Source organism: Asterias rubens, chromosome 6 (genome assembly GCF_902459465.1).
Source record: "Asterias rubens chromosome 6, eAstRub1.3, whole genome shotgun sequence".
In the NCBI taxonomy this organism is placed as follows: domain Eukaryota; kingdom Metazoa; phylum Echinodermata; class Asteroidea; order Forcipulatida; family Asteriidae; genus Asterias; species Asterias rubens.
In genome coordinates this window covers 20322061-20336164 of record NC_047067.1, presented here as the reverse complement: position 1 = coordinate 20336164, position 14104 = coordinate 20322061, and the positions used below count along the sequence as shown (strand labels likewise).

Here is a 14104-nt window from a genome sequence, read left to right as displayed (position 1 = left end):
TTATCAAAAGTCGATGGCTCCAGATTGTGACGACGGGGCAGCGGGATGTTACGATACGACGACTGTTTAATGTGCGTTTCAAATCGACGATTAACCCAACCACGATTATTACATGTAAGACGCCATGCATTAAAAAATTAACAGTTACATGATTTCAGGAGTTGTATTTGTTTTGATGATACATTAACAGAGATTTGACATTATGTATCTAATATCATTTTGTGTTTTGCAGGACCTAAACTTCTCGCAAGCCTCGCCAAGCAATGGACGAAATTCTTCTGTGAAATTCTGCCCACACTTAGAGCAATATTCTGTCCGGTTCAAGTGAGCACGGTAAGTAAAGGCTAGAAACAGTAAAGATATTTCACCAATACAAAAAAACAGCTCCTGAAAAAAAGTACTGCTCTTAAAAATATAAGTAACTGCTCTTAAAAATAAAAACTGCTTTTTAAGATGACACTAACGGCCTTTCGTAACTTATATTTTTGTTTTCGGTTAAACTTTTTTTGTTTACTAATTTTCTTTTTACAGACGAGAGGTTTAACGATTCTGCAGCTGAGTTTATTGGGATTTCGAGACCACATCGTTTTGAAGCTGCACACTCTAAAAGGTATGTTTCCCAGTTTGCATATTAAGAGCTACTCACACGATTCTGTTAATGAAACCAAGATGCCTCATAAGTTGACTGAAAGCCATTATACACTTTCGGAACAGAAACAAAATAAAAGTTCACATATTTACAAATAACTTACAGGGTTTACAGAAGGTAATGGTGAAGGACTTCTCTTGAAATATTATTCCATGAAATGCTTTACTTTTTGAGGAAACATTAAAACAATATCAATTCTCGATATCGAGAATTACGGATTTATTATGACACGGCGAAACGTGCGAAGGGTGGGTTTTCCCGTTATTTTCTCCCGACTCCGATGACCAATTGAGCCTAAATTTTCACAGGTTTGTTATTTTATATATAAGTTGTGATCCACGAGGTGTGGGCCTTGGACAATACTGTTTACCGAAAGTGTACAATGGCTTTAATTGACTGTAGCTCACGAGCCAGCGGAAACCATGTATAAAAAGAGTGCGTGCAATGTGAACCTGATACACAGGGGTTTACTGATAAATGTTCTTTGTTCTTTTACACGTGTACTACCGAAAAACCTAGTAAGTACACAGAACCTACAACTTTGAACGTCCCACCCAAAGGACATAGAAACTATAGTAAAGTATCGTACTCAATGACACAAGTGCCACGGCAGGGACTAGAACCCACACTCTGTTGATCAGAACCACCCCGGATTGAGTCCCGTGCTCTTAACCAATCGGTCACGACATGCCGCGACGTGTGAATACAAAAAGTGTAGATTGCTAATCCCAAAAGTTGCTTTTGTCATTGATCATCTGAATAAATGAGTTCAATCGTTGCTTTGTTTGAAAAAATTACAGATGCTCTTTCGGCCGATAGATCCGCTGTTCCCAATGAAATAGTACAGATGCTACTCCACCTTCAGAGCGTACGAGAGAGCGGGTACCCGTCAGAAGAACACCTCCATATTGAATCTCTTGTTGCTAAGGTGGTATGCCCCTACCTGGGTACCAGGGGGCTTTACTTTGGGGGCGACGAACCGTCCGTAGCTGCGAAGATACAACCGATGATGTGTGAAAGTTCACGGAGACGACAAGGCAAGTCATGTTCAGAATTTATTTCCTTCATTTTTCCCCCTGTTTATTATTTTGGTTTTGTTTGCAAAAACAAGGCTCTTGGCAAGGGTATAACAAGAAGGTTGTTGTAACCATTTTTAGTTTATAGGCACTTATTGTTTATTTGATAAACATAAGCTTAACATTCCCGCCAAGATTTTTGCGTTTATGTACTTTTTTATGTCATTGGAAATTCTTTCACTTGTGACTACAAAGTGCAGAAGAAGTATTTGACTCTCTTGGAGGTGATGATGTTGAAAGGTGGTGCAACTTTGTTACTTGATCGTTGTCTCCGAAATTAGTTATTTTTCAAAGTGTTTTTGAGGAAGACATTGCTAGTGGCCATTACAAATTATGTGCATTTTAAAGAATGTTGTTATAATATAAATTATTTTATGTCAACAGAGAACGGCCGAGGGCGCTCTAGACCAACCAGCTTGCAATTCACAGAACCGACCGTCACGTCCAGGTCGACGGACATGCTGTCCTCTCCCACCCACACCCCAACGATGTCACCTCGTGAGCACTCGGCAAGTCTCGGCGCTATCCGAAGGTCGCCGAACTCGCGCAGAAGAGGGAGTCACGTACTCTCATCGCTTGAAACGCTACTAGAGGACGAGAAGAAACGAACGTACGAAATGACTGACCACGAATGCTGACGTCAGACCCGATGAACTTTCAGAAAATTATTCGCCAATTACAAATTCCCAAACGGAACTGAGGGGATCCATCGGGCTGGACCCGAAACAAGGCCGAGTATATTGCAAAGAACTGTTTCTTCCAAAGATTGTTATTGCACCGCGGCATGAAACTTCTGAGGGCGTAAGTGAAAAAGACGGTATTTTTCTTAACATGAAAATAATTGTAGTTTTGGTACGAAGGAAAGTTTGACTTGTTGTAGGAATTCGGCACTGCTTTGTGTAGTATTACAATAGTGAAGACGGGCACATCATAGGTAAAACCAAACACAAGAGTTCACAAAATTAATGTTACGATCGATCAATATGTATCTGTATTCCCCAGTTGGGCAACAAACTGTCAGTGATTATACCATAAGGAAGTGTATCATAAAAGGAAATCACAATGATTGTGTATACGGGGCAATTTACAAGGTTATTACAATGTTAGCATTCGTGATCTACGTAACAATATTTCACTGCAAAGACTGGTTCCCACACCGTTGCAGCAATGTTTTCCTAAACAGCTTCGAAAATTATACAAGTGCTCTCCGAGGGAACCATTAATTCACAGGGGTAGTTCGGACGCTTGCAGTAGGAGACACGATGTTTTTTGTGTAAATAGGGACAATACCGCATGCGGCGCGAACTTTGCAATGAGGAGTTGATACGTGAATGTAATTTGACATTGTTTCAGTTGGCACACAGAAAATGTGAAGTTTCTTTGGCAAATACTGGTCCGTATTCTATGTAGAGCAAATTTTGTCTCGTGAAATTTGCGCTGTGTTCCTGTTCAAAGTTAACCTGCTTGTTATTAAAACATTCCACGAAAGTTGTAGCTGTAGAAGAAAATCACGGTGAGCCAGCTTAGACAAAAGTGAGACTTTCCAGATACAATCAATAGAGGGGGTACTCACTATTACTAGCAATGTACACTACAATCGGCAATATATTGCCTGCGCGCCTGCTACCTACTTTACAAACCACTACATTAAACCATTGGGTCATTGACCATCAAAATATGGAACTAAATCCAGAAAATTCCGGTGATAAAATACCTAAACTTCAAAAACAATCACTTGCCATAGCTGCTATTCAATTTCCCTGCCACTCAGTTGATTGATGGTCCTTTAAATTATGAGAAATTTCCGTTATGAAGTGTAAATATTCAATTGTATTCAAAGATTTATTGTGAATAGAAATGAATGACTAAATGTAAATTTTGTGAAGCAAATCAAGACAAAGTATAAAGCAATCTCGCCCCAGGGCAGAGTTGTTGTTGTCGAATTATTTGGGGTTATTATGGGGTATTCCGTAACTCACCAACTTCTTGTGAAAACGTTCCTCCATCAGTTTGACTTGACAAGGCCGGCCCATTAGCGCAGCAGCAGCAGCAGGCTGGAGGTATATGCACTGCCGAGCTCCTCTCACACACAATGTAGAATGTTCACAACTCCAACACACTCTTTTCCTCCTGTGTGCCTAGAGAAGTACTCCCTAAGCCTGAAAGTCCTCTTAAGAATAGATTTCCAGAAAACAACGAAGATGCCACCAGCAGACGAAGTTATCCGCCCAATCATATTAAAACCTTCGGTAACTTTAATTGATTGTTGTGTGCGCGCATGTGCCGGGTAAAGATTCAATGCCGCTGATGTTGAATACTGCCCTCTTTTGTCAATGTTGCGAAATTGGTAAAATGATTTAGGCAGACCTTTTTTTAAAGTCACTTGCTATATTTGTGTAATCCATTGCACATAGTGAGGTTTTCTGAACAAACTTTAACCATCCACCATAGAGCTAGAGCAAGGACGACACTCGCATAATGCTGTCAGTCTCATAAAAATGAAATACAGAAGTACTCCCTAAACCTAAAAACCTATTTTCTAAAAAATGAAATAATATTAACTTTTACTAACTCAATTTCTTATAATAAAAAGTCCTCCACTTTATTTATCCTCAAAATGCGAGCTTGTAACAATATAGAACACAAATTTTTTAGTATTTTTATATCTTTTTGTTGTTGTAACTAAAGCCAACAACAATTATAATAAAACAATGGGAACAGAGGTTTAACAACGTTTTGAAATATGTGTGCATTGTCTTCATCAATGGTCGCCACTGTTAACTGTCTGTACGGTTTGTGCTGGTATACTGCTCTTTTTTGCTAAGCAGAAAATTATGAAATAATATTTTCTGCTGAAGTAACTCTTTGGAATATGGTTATTGGGACACAACTCTATGACATTTTTCTGTTTGGGTAGGATAGCCTGGGCCCCACTCCGTAGAGCTAGCTGCACACAATTTCGACAGAATGGTAAGTTTGCCTCTTTTCAGAAATCTTAAGACGCGGGGAGATAGGTGAAAAATCCTTTAAAAATCATGGTCAATCACATAAAGCCTGATCATGTAATGAATTACACATAATTAGTTTGCCCTGAAACGTGAATGAATTTTCTTAAGAATCTGATTAGAGATTGTCTGGAACTTGTTTTTTCGATGGTGCAATAAATAATTTCAATAAAAACAATGTACTGATGATTGAATTGATTTGGTAAGATTATCGCAGTGCGTACTAAATAAAAGTAAAACTTTGCTGAAACAGCTACAAACTTTAAGAACACATTTGATATATAGTGATGGAATTTAAAGATGTTTGAAATACTGAAAGACAAAACTGCAACTGGAGTTATATGAAACGTGAATATCATTTTGAAAGATCATATAATTTAAGTATATAACTAAGCTATGGTGCCTTGTTTATAGTAGGTGCGCAATATAAAACTTTGATTTCATTATTATTATTTATTATTAAGTCAGGCCTAACATTAGTATGACTTCAAAAATGCTTGCCTTTCTAATTTTAGGTGAATGGTTACAATATCCACAACTGATTGATTGAGAATCATTAAAACCATTTAAAATATAACTTCAACTTTGTAAAAATCTTCAAACACCTGCAATAAGCCATTTGTGAATTTTGAATGACGTCTAGTACAATCACGACTTGCTTGATCACAAATAAATGATTACACCTAAGTTTCTCAAACCATCGAGACAGTTGCTTCGTTACATGATTCGGGCAAGCTTTTGCGTTGTTGCACGAGATACAGCAAACCCTCATACACAGTTTCAAATTAATGTGTACGGCACAATGGTACAAGGGTTCGCTCATCAGGATGTTTCTCTACAAAATCTTCAGGCCCGTTTGCTTCATTTTTGAAAGGGTAAGGGCACCAAGGCACTTTCTCCTCAGTAAAGTGCACCCTATGAGAAAATTTAGTACTAGCGCATTTTAAGGGCACCAGGGCAAAGAGCAGGGGCACAGAGGCAATTATCTTTGTTGCCTCTGTGAAGTATCAGGCCTAAAATCTTGCCCGAATTATGTGAATAATTGTAGTTTTGGCGGGAAGGAAAGTTTGTCTTGTTATAGGAATTCGGCGCTGCTTTGTGTATTATTACAATGATGAAGACGGGCACCATGAGGAATTCAAATTTAAGCATTAATTTGTGACAACACAAGTCATTGTACCAGAATGTTCGTCAAATCTAGCTCCCAAATGGCTGAATAAAACTTTCTTTGGCTATTTGTTTGAGCCCACGCCCACCAGTCTCAGACTTGCCCTAACATTGGGCATGCCCAGGTCTTAGAGGAGACACTTCTTATCCTGAGATTGGCCTTGTGGAAACAGGGCATGCTGAAGAGGAATGAAGGTTTTGGCCTGGGTTACTGAAACGTTGACTGGAAGGGAATGGAAGTCCGACATTGTGGCTGGAGGAGATGGAAATCCGTGGAGCGTCGTCCTGTAAATATAAAGAGAAATCAATCAGGTCAAACATCTATAAATTATTGGGGCTGTTTGAAAACACAAATCCAACCTCTATCTCATTTTGTATCCCTTCCCTTATGCTCTCAACAAAACACATTTAGTTTTGGGTGGCACAAAGGCAAAGTTACTGGAGCGGGACTTGAACCAACGACCTCCAGATTGAAGTACAGGCGCTCTACCAACTGAACTATCAAGCAATATGTTCGCAGTCTCCCTATAAGTCAATAGCTTTGCTTGGATTGCCACACATTTTATCTGACTTTGTCAGCGGCAGTTAATCTGGGAGGGGGAGCACAGGGGGGGGGGGGGGGGGGAGGAAAAAGCATCAACACTTCCACAATGATGGACTTGCACCAGGTTTATTCTTGAGCTTGGGGTGTGGTGAACAAAAATGGGGTTAAAAATAGATGAGGGGGTGGGAGATTAAGAAAGTAACCTGGGGGGGGGGTAAGCCCCCTAGCCATCTACCCTTGTGGCCGCCACGAACTTTGCCTAATTGAGTACGACAATGGTATTAAATAGGTCTAGCTGGTATTCGAAAAGCTCAGCAATCAATTGGTTTTGTTATACCTTGGTAACAAACTGTGAAGTTTGATTGATCGCGAACCAATCACGTGACGCGCAAAAAAACGAATGTTACATGGCTCGACGGGCCGGGTAACATGAAAAGTGATGTACACCGGTGTACATCACCTTGATGGCGTTGATCGATTTTCAGCGCTGTGTATGAAACAACCAAGGGTTCGAGGGAATTGTTTCTCTGTCGTAAGAATGTTTGAAGAGGAATAAAAATTATACAAAGGTATAACAAAACAATTGTTTCACGCTGTGACTGGGGTCAAGGGATTTTGTACACCCTCGAGGGGAAATGGCACCCTCGGCTTTGCCTCGGGTGCCATTTGCCCCCTCGAGTGTACAAAACGTCATGGACCCCGTCACAGCGTGCAACAATTGTATTGGCATGACCTTTACCTCTGAGTAACATGAGTCCTGTCAATATTAGTTGATGCCGGGCAAGCATGTCCCAAACCATCATCAGTCCCACCAGGTCCTTCATCTGTAGCTATCTCTAAGATGTCTTCATCTAAGCTGTCATCTGCCCCTGAAGGTGAGCTCTGATGGTTGAGAGGAATGAAGGCACCTTGGATACCATTGCAGTAGCCGAACTCATTCCCCATGCTGTTGTCTCGCAATCGTTGCTGCTGCATCTGATGCTGTAGGTGGAGCTGTCTCTGATAGGCTAAATACTCTGACGAGAACATCTGATTGGGCGGGAACTTCGCTGCGTTAAACATCAACGGGAACGATGACCCGTGGCTGTCGTTGTAGACGGCGAATGGCGTCATTGAGCTGAAACTGCCACCATGAGGGAACCCGGGGCCGAAGGTAGAGGACTGTGTTTCCGCTGGGTCAACAACAGAGAAGGTGTGGTTCTCAACACTGCAGGTGAGATCAGGTGGGATGGGCGTAGTGCTACTGTTGTTCTGCCACTGTGGCTGGAATGTGGGGTGAGTGTTGGGTGAGTAATTGTGCAGTTGGGTATTTCCTAATTAGGAGAAAACAATAGGGAAAGTTACAACCATCTCTTCATTTCAATTAAACTCAATTAAATTTGATACAATTCAATCTACATGACATGAGTTATCAATTGTACAGCAATTTGAAAAAAAAAAAAAAAAAAAAAAACGTCAACAAAAAGTACATCTCAATAACATCAGTAAAAGAGCCACAAAAAGAAGACAAGCCTATAGGTTAACAAAATGTTATCTGATAAAACTACTGCTAAAATAAGGATGGCACTTGGTAGGGAAGGAGTTTTTTTTAACTTGTTAGTTTAAAGCCCTAGTACTACTACTAGTACTAGGCCTAGTTGAAACCTACCTGATCTATAGACCTTATGCATTGACGTCATTAAGCCGCCATCTTTGAGGTCAAACGGTGACGAAACAATCGAAACGCACATAGATTGGCCAATGAACAACCTCCTTTTGACCTCAATGCGGGGGCGCCGTACTGAAATGACGTCATGTGCATAAGGTCTATTGGTTATAGTGAGGGCAAGTGTGCCGTCAGTCCATGGTCAGACTTAGTACAACTAATTAATATTTTTCATAATTTAACTAACTTCTACCGACTTCTGAAGTTTCTTACAGTTATGTACAGTTAGGAAATTAAACCAAATGATTGAACACAAAGTTACTCATGATTTAACATACTGAATTGCTTCTTCTGAAATATTATAATATTGCCCAAACCTTGGTTGTTGCAAGCTCCAGAATGCACTGTGTGGAGAGATTGGCTGGTGGCAGTACAGCTACTCTTAAACGTCAGATGCTCTTTCAACGGAGGCAAAGCGACTACTCCAGTTGCATTCCGGCATCCAGCGACCACTTCTTCCATATCTTGCTGCCGTTTCAATGCAACCTGACTTGCCATCACCCTCTGACGGTCTGTGATCAGTTGACAGTAGCTGCATTTGCAGAGCTTAAACCTGCAGTACTTTTTGTGTCCCTTAAAAATGAAAAACGTAAGAATTACTATTTTAGCCCTCGAGAAAGGCTTTGTAGTACTGGGGTTGAAATGTCATTGTCAATGTCACTGTCAGGACATTTTTGGTTGGTAAACAGTTTGCAACAGCTAATTATATTTTTTCAAGTACCATGACTACTTTAATTTCATAGAAATCTACAAATATAACATAATAAATAAGGACTAATTATCCTAAATACAATAAAGTGTTTGTCACTGTCACTGTCAGGGATGGAGTTACACACACAGAGGCTACAATCATAATTATTGATAAGTGCCCATTGTCATTGCAAAATGAAAATATTAGGCCTTGCCCTCTCATTCTCAATAATAACAAACCGGTCTTCGACTTTACTTAAGTTTCAAACCCAAATCGTCACAACAACTGATTTTTATTGAGTACACATTTTGCAAAGCCTTACTTTATATACTTTATAAAAAAAATCATACTGTCCTGGAATCAATAAGTATTTAAAGTTCTGGCTAATAATTATAAAAAAATAGCGTTGAAGGAAGCCTGTTTTAAAAGTAAGTAAAGTAGGAGGTTTACCTTCAGAGGAACAAGGTAGCCGTGATTACGGCATCTTGAACACCGAGGGGCCCGCTTCTTTCTCAGGCCCTGTCCATCAAACTCAGGAGGAGAAGCATCAGCTGATGCATCTGCCTGGGCAGTCACCGGAGGTACGGTCGAAACACTTGGTGCTGCTGCCGTGCGCAACTTCCTTGAAGACCGTGTCGAAGATGATGACTGGGTCCTCACAGTTCTTTCTCCTTCTCCGTTCATTTTCGCTACCAAGAATTCATGTAGCACTTCTATTTCCAATTCTCTCACATTACGTTTAATCATGGATGTATAACACTTTTTCTTGCACTGAGAGGAGAGTGACATACATAGGGTAAGTGAGGTTTTTGTGTCGCCGACCGAGCAAAAAAACTTACAAAATTATACATTAGTAGCAATTTACTGGCAGGGTCGCCTGTACTTTTAGCCCACCGCGTGCTGTTGGACCAAGTCGACTTTTCTGAAGAGGAGTTTGCATATATAGGGCATACTTTTAATACATTCTTGAACGGTATAAAAGTATGGTTTGTCTCAAATTGTCTTTGTTAACAGTTCTAATTTTCAACAAGACTTCTCAATTGAGCTTTTTGTAATATTTATCTCTGTTTCCTCATAATATTTAAGCAGAAGTGTGACTCGACACACCCACTTTATAATGGAGCAGTCCATTAACACACTTTACAAAAAGTACCGGCACTTGTACTTTTAGGACGCAAAGGACTTTTGGGGTCAATGAACCTTCCCTTTTTGGTTGCGTTGAAAAAAGGAGAACACTTCCGATTCAAAAGTATTTTTGAAGAAGTTTTTTGTATAATTTTCGTAATCATTTTGATAGAAGAATGAAATAATGGGTGTTTTAAAGTTTTAGTTTCATGCTCATGGTAATAGGGTGGGGGGGGGGTCAAAGGGCAAGATGGCACATCAAACAATGGAGGGGTAGGGGGGAGGAGAAATTAACCTCGAAAATAGGTGTTTCGGGAGGCAATTGTCCTCGAAATGTGTTCATCCCCCGTTGAAAATCCAACAACATGACAAAAATCATTACCACAGAATTATCTAAGAATGTACCACACATGAAAGAAGATGACCACATCACAGTGTTTTTTTACAAAATGTGTTTATTCCTAAGATTCACCATTTTGCAAGAACAACATATTTTCTTACATTTTGTGGGTGTGTGTGTGTTTGTTATAGCATAGTAACGGTACGGATGCATGTATGGTGCATGTATTCTCTATTTACAATTATTTATTGAGTGTACTTGAGCCTGGCACATTACTCAAAATCTGATTATTTTAAAAAATAATTTCATAAGATATTTTATTTACAAACAAAAAGCAGAACACACATTAGCAACATGTCTTCTGGAACTACCTACAAAACATAACAATTATCAGAAAGAATAAATGAAATAGATTGTATGTGACCATTCAACAAATGTGACCATCCAAAAAACTTGAAAATTAAATAAACAAAACAATGAAATTTTATAAAAATCCGCGACACAAAATATAAGGAGAAAGAAGATGAAAAACGACCCCAAAACATCATGCATTTATCCCTTAAGAATGGCGAACTCCTTTTTTATAATACTATGATATTTACATAAGGCAGTTCTACATAAATCCCCTATGCACAATTAAACAAGGTTTTTCTTTTTCTTTAGGACAAACCATTTCATCCAAGTCCTATGAATTCTTTACACTTGACTTTACTACGCACTATAGCTCAGAAGTTGCTATAAATTTCAAATGATGGAAGCCCGCAAATAAGTAAGACGACAAAAAAAAATTGATAAAGAACATTTCTGATATGCATTTTTAGAGGTTTGTTTAAAAAAGAAAAAAAAAAAAAAACTTCCTGCTGAAATCAAATGACAAATGATATCCAAGTTTGAAGTTGTTAGCTTCTTAAGAAACATAATTGTCAGTAAGCTTAATACTCATGATATCACTGTCCATTCACTGATACACAAAGTGGTTGAATAAGTAACCAGTTACACATTCATCGTTAAATATTCCAAAGATATCTAATAAACTATTCTATCAAATAAAATACTGTTTATCTTTCAAAGTTGCCGTTGTCAGAGTTGGAAGCTACTCTACCAAAATGAAAATATATTTACAATTATCCTCATCAAAAAGCTTTTTCACACAACCGAGAGCAATTTAGCAAGGGTCCCTTGCTAAATTGAAGCATGGTTGAACAATCTTTACAAAAATGTACTTGTGTGAAACTCATTGCTACATTTTGTAAAATTGTACACCCATGTTACAATTGAGCAAAGGTCCCTTGCTGAATTTCTCTCGTGTGAAAGGGACTAAAGCAGACAAACATGTTAAATTTCTATCAGATATACCTAAAAACCCTGATTAGGTGGCTTTCCATTCTGAGGTTAGCGTTAGACATCGCATAAAATGGGAAACCCTTTGACGTGTGATTTTAAAACAGAAGTCACAAACAAGGCACTCATTATTTTGGACTAACTTTTAAATTGAAGAATCTACGTTTTTCTTATTATTTTTTAAATAATAACTTATAAGTACTGTTTAATTAACAAACAAGGACAGATTGGGTCAGAACTAGAAGAGAAAACAAATATTCATAATCAGTAAAGGCACATAACATGAATCTTAAGGGCAGCATAGTCATTTTTCATTTCCATAAATACATTTTGGGCGAAGTAATTCTTTCTAACTCTCATGAAACCCTTTCTGAGTTGTCATTCATGTTACTAATTTTTATAAATTACAAAAACTCAAAAAACCTAAATTATGGTTTTGTCACAAATTTAAGATGGCTCCTTTTGGAATGGTAAAAATAAATGTCTCCTCTCAGACATAAACAACCACAATCCATTTTGAAAGGTTTCAATAAATATCACTATAAAAATGTACAATATGCAGGATAAATAGTAAACGAGAGAGTGAACAGGCATACAGCTGCAAAGGGTGTCAAAAAATCCCAGGCTGAGCGAGACATTTTTACTGTATTTTTAAGTTTCAAACGGCACAGCTTGGAAACCCCAAATGAGGAAATCAGATGACAGTAAAGATGGTTTGATATTGGACATGACATAGGTTTGTACAGTAAATGTCTATTTTTTCCTTCTATATTGTACAATGGATATTCACATAGGTTTCTAGGGCAAATGTCTATTTTTCATTTTGAAAATGGACATTGAACATTCATATAGGTTTGAACAGCAATGTCAATATCCAAATGAAAAGTAGACATTCACTGTACAATACCTAAATGTCCAATACCAAAATAACAAAGTATACATTCGGTGTACAAACCTATATGTGAATGTCCAATGTCCAATATTAAACTAAATTTACTGTCATGTAATTCAGCTGTAAAGTTGCATGCCTGACTTCATACAGCAAGGGATAATTATTTTAATATAAACAATAGGGTTTGAGGGTCCACAAAATGTACCTGATTATTTCAAAGTACCAATAAATAACCTGATTCATCAGTGATGGTTTTGTTTGGCAGCTATTTTGGCAACTTCATCTTATTTTACTTTGGGACTCTTGTATAAAAGACTGGGTCCTAATTCAAGTGAAGACAAACTTGAAGCAATTCCAAAAATAAATGTTCACAGTTTGTAGTCTCATAGTTGCGTCTAGTACAGACCAGCCTCAAATATTTTTATGGGGAGGACAAAAATTACGGGAGTCTGTTAAAAAGGCTGGGTCCTAATTCAAGCAAAATCCAAACGTGAAGCATTTCCAAAACCAAATTGTCACATTTTGTTGTCCCATGTTTGCGTTGACTGCAGACCAGCTTCAAATATTTTTCGGGGAGTTCGTGAATTTCGCTTGGGTTATAAAGTACAGGTCTTCAACCAGCTAGAGAGGGGGGCGGTGGTTCATTTACTTATTTTTGGAGTTATTTAACCTTGTAATGGAATCCATAGCAACCAGTTGGGCTTCAATGTCAGGATGCATGACGGCCTGGAGGTCACTGCCAAATGGCGCTTGACCCATATTAAACTTTGATCCCTGGTTGTCGATGAACGCTCCGACAGACGCAGCTATGTGGCTGACTGGATTCTGATGGCTGGCTTGGTCGAGAGGGGCCATGTTATCGGCCTGGGTATTCTCAAGGGGGTTCATCCGTTCCATGAAGGGGTAGTCTTTAGAGTTGAGTTCGTCGTCGTAGGAGAAAAGCATTCGGGATGAGCGCACTGAAGAGAGAAGAAAGTAAGAGCGTGGTAAAACTTTAGGCGACTTCACTTGGAGATTTTGATACAAGCTCGATGTGTGGTGTGTTGTGGCCGAGCCGCCAACTGCACCGCGCTCGAGCTCTGGTGTTTCTAAACAGCAGGGGTTCGAGTCCTGGTATTGACACTTAAGCAAGACACTCAACCATTATTACTTTGTCCTTTCGATGGGACAAACATCTTAGGTCCCATGTGTTGTATTATGCACTAATAAGTGCACTAATCAATATTTAGAGAATGGGTTCACCGTGGTGTTTCTAGCATTTTTCTTTATAGCCGCATTTAAAAGTTTGTTTGCACTTCAAGCATTGTGTCATTATACTCTATGAGAGGTTTCTGCACAGTAAAAGGAGATGATAGAAAGATCTCTCCTAACAACATTGAATTGAGTTAAAGCATCAACAATTTCGTTTACTTAAACGTTGAAACAACATTTTGGAAACACAAAATGAACTCCAGTACTTTGCATAACATCGTTTAAAAGGTTTTCACAGCCTATTCTAACTCAAAGTATCAATAAGGGAATGAATTTCTCAAAACTGATGCATCAATTGTAAGTTTCAAATGTTTTAAC

General features: G+C 38.7%; 3 protein-coding genes across 5 annotated transcripts in view; 1 reads left to right on the top strand and 2 right to left on the bottom strand.

Moving 5' to 3' along the window:
- The window catches only part of LOC117291671 (proline-rich protein 5-like), a 35918-nt gene extending 30611 nt beyond the window's left edge, over window positions 1–5307 (top strand). For all 3 annotated transcript variants that reach the window (XM_033773516.1, XM_033773515.1, XM_033773514.1), the window contains exons 6-9: window positions 233–333; window positions 532–610; window positions 1450–1686; window positions 2110–5307. In XM_033773516.1, coding sequence (XP_033629407.1) covers window positions 233–333; window positions 532–610; window positions 1450–1686; window positions 2110–2363 — 671 coding nt within the window. In that variant the 3' untranslated portion in view covers window positions 2364–5307. The remainder of the gene's footprint in view (window positions 1–232; window positions 334–531; window positions 611–1449; window positions 1687–2109) is intronic.
- Window positions 5308–5694: 387 nt separating this feature from the next.
- On the bottom strand, window positions 5695–9685 carry LOC117291854. Its single transcript, XM_033773788.1, has 4 exons — window positions 9288–9685; window positions 8464–8719; window positions 7181–7754; window positions 5695–6182 (listed from the first exon to the last, which is right to left on the bottom strand). Exons 1-4 carry the CDS (start codon window positions 9624–9626, stop codon window positions 6026–6028), a joined length of 1326 nt encoding a protein of 441 aa, XP_033629679.1. The 5' UTR covers window positions 9627–9685; the 3' UTR covers window positions 5695–6025.
- Window positions 9686–10399: 714 nt separating this feature from the next.
- The window catches only part of LOC117291455 (cyclic AMP-responsive element-binding protein 3-like protein 2), a 30170-nt gene continuing 26465 nt past the window's right edge, over window positions 10400–14104 (bottom strand). Inside the window, exon 9 of the mRNA XM_033773151.1 lies at window positions 10400–13494. Coding sequence (XP_033629042.1) covers window positions 13181–13494 — 314 coding nt within the window. The 3' untranslated portion in view covers window positions 10400–13180. The remainder of the gene's footprint in view (window positions 13495–14104) is intronic.

Coding starts and splice junctions, on each gene's coding strand:
- LOC117291854 (XM_033773788.1), bottom strand. CDS start 9,626: ATGTCACTCTCCTCTCAGTGCAAGAAAAAGTGTTATACATCCATGATT. Junction 7,755..8,463: donor TGGAGCTTGCAACAACCAAG/GTTTGGGCAATA, acceptor TCTCCTAATTAG/GAAATACCCAACTGCACAAT. Junction 6,183..7,180: donor AGGACTCATGTTACTCAGAG/GTAAAGGTCATG, acceptor TTATATTTACAG/GACGACGCTCCACGGATTTC.